General features: G+C 45.6%; 1 protein-coding gene across 1 annotated transcript; it reads right to left on the reverse strand.

Moving 5' to 3' along the window:
* Window positions 1-932: 932 nt before the first annotated feature.
* On the reverse strand, window positions 933-3,543 carry LOC116764452 (lithostathine-like). The gene is made up of 6 exons (XM_032653089.1): window positions 3,527-3,543; window positions 3,122-3,229; window positions 2,428-2,546; window positions 2,079-2,216; window positions 1,312-1,438; window positions 933-1,046 (listed from the first exon to the last, which is right to left on the reverse strand). The coding sequence occupies exons 2-6, from the start codon at window positions 3,195-3,197 to the stop codon at window positions 979-981; spliced, it is 528 nt and encodes a 175-aa protein (XP_032508980.1). The 5' UTR covers window positions 3,198-3,229; window positions 3,527-3,543; the 3' UTR covers window positions 933-978.
* Between the last annotated feature and the right edge of the window lie 958 nt (window positions 3,544-4,501).

Raw genomic sequence — 4,501 nt, forward strand, 5'->3', positions numbered from 1 at the left:
AATCTGGTAGGTTCCCAGAAAGAAAAAGTCATGAGAGAGTGGAGACTCTCTAGACAGGGGCCTCCAAGAGTCTCTCACTCATAAACCCAATCCACACTCAGCATCCAACAAGTTGTCCAAATTGCAATTTCATGTTTCTAAAAGTTTATAGATCTAGCAGTTCTGATCCAGGTAAGCACAAATGAGAAAGTATCTATGTAATGGGATGCCTCGGCAGATTGCCCAAGAAAAGGAGATTACCCCAGGAAAAGTTGCTAAAATTATTCAGATTTTTCCTGTTTTAATAAAGAGAGTGACAACTGCCAATGATCTGCATGTCAGTCCAAGTAATTTATTCTTGACTATATTTTATAAAAGTCATGATCCAAGGTGGATTGCCCATTAAAGAAAAAGAATAGATACTTCACGATCCTTCACAGCAAATGATTTCAGAACTGCATTCTATAATAAATAGCATGGGACCACACTAAGGCTGCTTGTGTCATACCATCAGAAGGAATGGACAGTACAGTGTGTGGGGAAGCAATGACTTTGTATAACACAACCCAATTCCTAAGGGAACAGGGCCTACATACTCATCACAAATACACTGGTGGGAATGTACATTCAGTCATTATCCAAGGAAATTGGATGAAACTTGACAGAGGCACTCCTAGATTCTTCCCATACAAACTTCTTCCTCAGAGTCTTGTTATAAGACAAGAGCACAAAAACAGGTAAGTTTGGAATAGGATATTTATTACTGTTCTCCAAGACCTCAGGCCATGGCATTCACACACACACACACACACACACACACACACACACACACACACACACAAATGCCTGAAATGAGGTCAAGAGACAGGGAAGGCCAGAATGAGGTGGTCAGATTGGGGGTGTGGGGAGGATTCCCCTTTCCGGGATGGGTCTTCACTCTTGGTTCCAAGTCCATGATGAGCTGCACACCAGACTCAGGCTACTGACTTCCATTCTGATTTAGCCCTTGAACTTGCAGACATAGGGTAAGTTCACATAACAGTTATAATCTCTCCACTTCAGATAGCCTGAAGAGACAGAAGAGCTCAAGTGAATGGGGCTGGTGGAGCTTGAGAAACCAATGGGGACGCATCCCAGATTCTGGCCTAGGACTCAAAGTCTCTCCCTCAAATTCACCAGGGTCCCACTCCAGGGGAAAGAGAGAGAAAGAAAGAAGAGGTGAGAGACAGACAAGCAGTTCCATCCCAGGGGGATTCTCTGAAGACCAGACCCAGAAATAAGGGATGAGGGGATGGAAAAGACTGGGCAGAAGTGACCTCCTCTGTTTCATACCTGAGCTTCTGGACAGGCTCCCACAATAGCCAGGGGATGAGCTGGTGGAGGGATCTGTCTCCCAGGCAACGTAATTGAGCACATCAGTGCTACTCCACTCCCATCCACTGCCATCGGGCTCAGAGCCCTATAGAGCAGAGGATGGAGTCAGGTGAGGTGGAAAGGCCTTTAGAGGTCTCCTGGCGTGATTCCCTCAGCTGGAACACCTGCTACCCTCCCCAGCCTCATGGAATTAGTTCTGCTCTACCAGGTGATGCCCCACAGCTCTCCTCTGGGAAACACTCCCTAACTCTTTGCTTCTATTGGCAAATTCAAAAGTCAATAATCACAAAGATGAATAGAACCCCTCAGAGTAACTTGACACTGTGTGAACTACACTTGGTGGTACATTTATGATTACCCTCTGAACCTCCAAGACAACATATGTTTTATAAGGGAAAAATGCATCAATCCTAAATACACGTTTAGCACTTGCTAAGGGCAGCATGTGCAGACTCAGGGATGCACAGCAAACTGAATCAAGGCGTGGTGTGTGAATTGTGTAAAAGCTTGACAAGAGGCAGATTAACCTTAGCTGGAGACTGGAGACCTGCACAGAACTCAGCTCTGCAGCTGGTCTCAAGGCCCTCCATTCTCCAATTACCCCCTTGATCTCCGAGCTCTAGGGATCTCTACATTATTTCCAAGGCAGGCACAGGGGACAGCGAGCAGGCCTGGGTGGCCATAGCATCCTGGGAGGTAACAGACTAGAGAGGATGTAAGTGTACCTCTGTGGGGTCATGGAGCCCAATCCAGACGTCTGAGACGGTTTTCAAGTTGTTCTTGACCAGGGCGGCCACGAAGGATCCCTCAGCCCCACTGAGCACTGACACAAGTTGTCCTGAGGATCTCTTCTGGCAGGCCATCTGTGTGGAGAAGGGAGAGACTAGGGAGGAGCTTGAGACCCTCACTGAGGGAAGGGCAGGGACAAGGTAGGTGAGAAGGGGTTGTGTTTGCAAAAGATGAGGTGCTCATTCTCACCCTCAAGAAACTCTAGAGAATGGAACTCCCGGCCCCCAAACCCTGTCTCTAATTTGCTTCTCCTTACCAGCCCGAACTGCAAATCCCAGCACTCACGTTTGCATTCATCCAGGTTTTAGGTATTGTAAACAAGGCATAGCAGTAGGACGCATAGGCCATGGAGCCTCTCGGACAGCTGATCCGTGCAGAGGGCAGTTTCTTCTGGGAATCTTCCCCTAGCCAGGACGAAATAAAGGAGAGGCATGGGGCGAAATGGAGAGAGGGGATTGGAGTGGGGAGGTGACCTTGAGGAATATCTGTGGTGCCACAGCTTGAGACAGTGACACCAAGCTCTTGACTGCCTGTCACCAATGCCAATATTTCCAGGAGTTTTTCTTAATCATAAAGTAGACCTAGTAATTGGGAGATGGTCTGTTTTCTTTTTATTCATCTGCCTTATTCAAAAGTCCAAGCCCTCTCCTCATCTTGGCTGACGGTTTCTACACTTTATCCTTCAGTCATTCTCCTTCTACTCATCTCATTACTGACACTCTATGCTTTCCCTCCTTAATATACCCACATAAATTAGACTCTACTGAAAATTGAGAATCGTCTCATCCCACTGTTACTGGACCACTGAGGTGCCTCCCACCACTAGTCACCCAGAAGGAAGGATGATGATGCAGGAATTGCAGGCAATGTTGTTGTGTGGGGATGTACCATTACCACGGGAGGCACACAGGAGCTTTCCTCCTCTTCTTGGCCCTGAGCAAACACTGGGAACCCAGTGCTAGAGGCAGAGAAGTCTCACCTTGGACTTGAGACAGGAGCATCAGGCAGGAGAGCAGCACCCAGGACAGGCTGGGGACACCCATGGAAGACATCATTTTGTCTGTGATGTGCAGAGACAACCAGAGAACTAAAGGAAGGGTGGTCAGAGAGAGACTATGAGAAACCCCCTGTTGTACCTCTTGTCATTTCCCCTGTCTAGTTCCCTAGGAATAAATCCATCCTGATGGCTTCCATCCCCTTCCATAGTTCTGGAAAGAATCTGAAAATCCATATATCCTACTACACCTGAGGCCTCCCAGGACTGCCTTTGCCTGCTCTCAGAGCTCCTGCATTCTCTGAGGACAGGGATCCTTGTATACCTTCCCTGAAATATGTGAGGTGAAACCCCTGTCAGGGGTGTCATCTTGTCTCAGCTCCTACTTACTTCTCTTGCGAGGGATCTGCACTGGTTTGGCAGGGCAGAAAAGACTGGGTTTTTCCAAAGCAATCTACAGATTCAATGCAATCCCTATCAAACTACCACTGGCATTTTTCACAGAACTAGAACAAAAAATTTCGCAATTTGTATGGAAACACAAAAGACCCCGAATCGCCAAAGCAATCTTTAGAACGAAAAAAGGAGCTGGAGGAATAAGGCTCCCTGACTTCAGACTATATTACAAAGCAACAGTAATCAAGACAGTATGGTACTGGCACAAAAACAGAAAGACAGATCAGTGGAACAGGATAGAAAGCCCAGAGATAAACCCACGCACATATGGACACCTTATCTTTGATAAAGGAGGCAGGAATGTACAGTGGAGAAAGGACAGCCTCTTCAATAAATGGTGCTGGGAAAACTGGACAGGTACATGTAAAAGTATGAGATTAGATCACTCCCTAACACCATACACAAAAATAAGCTCAAAATGGATTAAAGACCTAAATGTAAGGCCAGAAACTATCAAACTCTTAGAAGAAAACATAGGAAGAACACTCTATGACATAAATCACAGCAAGATCCTTTCTGACCCACCTCCTAGAGTAATGGAAATAAAAACAAAAATAAACAAATGGGACCTAATGAAACTTCAAAGCTTTTGCACAGCAAAGGAAACCATAACCAAGACCAAAAGACAACCCTCAGAATGGGAGAAAACATTTGCAAATGAAGCAACTGACAAAGGATTAATCTCCAAAATTTACAAGCAGCTCATGCAGCTCAATAACAAAAAAACAAACAACCCCATCCAAAAATGGGCAGAAGACCTAAAGACATTTCTCCAAAGAAGATATACAGAATGCCAACAAACACATGAAAGAATGCTCAACATCATTAATCATTAGAGAAATGCAAATCAAAACTACAATGAGATATCATCTCACACCAGTCAGAATGGCCATCATCAAAAAATCAAGA

This window comes from Phocoena sinus, chromosome 13, assembly GCF_008692025.1.
Source record: "Phocoena sinus isolate mPhoSin1 chromosome 13, mPhoSin1.pri, whole genome shotgun sequence".
NCBI lineage: Eukaryota > Metazoa > Chordata > Mammalia > Artiodactyla > Phocoenidae > Phocoena > Phocoena sinus.

Bases quoted from the DNA above. Each gene is read 5' to 3' on its own strand.
- LOC116764452 (XM_032653089.1), bottom strand. From the start codon at position 3,197: ATGATGTCTTCCATGGGTGTCCCCAGCCTGTCCTGGGTGCTGCTCTCC. The intron at 2,547-3,121 runs GTGAGACTTCTC...CGTCCTGGCTAG, and splicing joins GCTCCTGTCTCAAGTCCAAG to GGGAAGATTCCCAGAAGAAA. The intron at 2,217-2,427 runs GTGAGTGCTGGG...TTCTCCACACAG, and splicing joins AAACCTGGATGAATGCAAAC to ATGGCCTGCCAGAAGAGATC.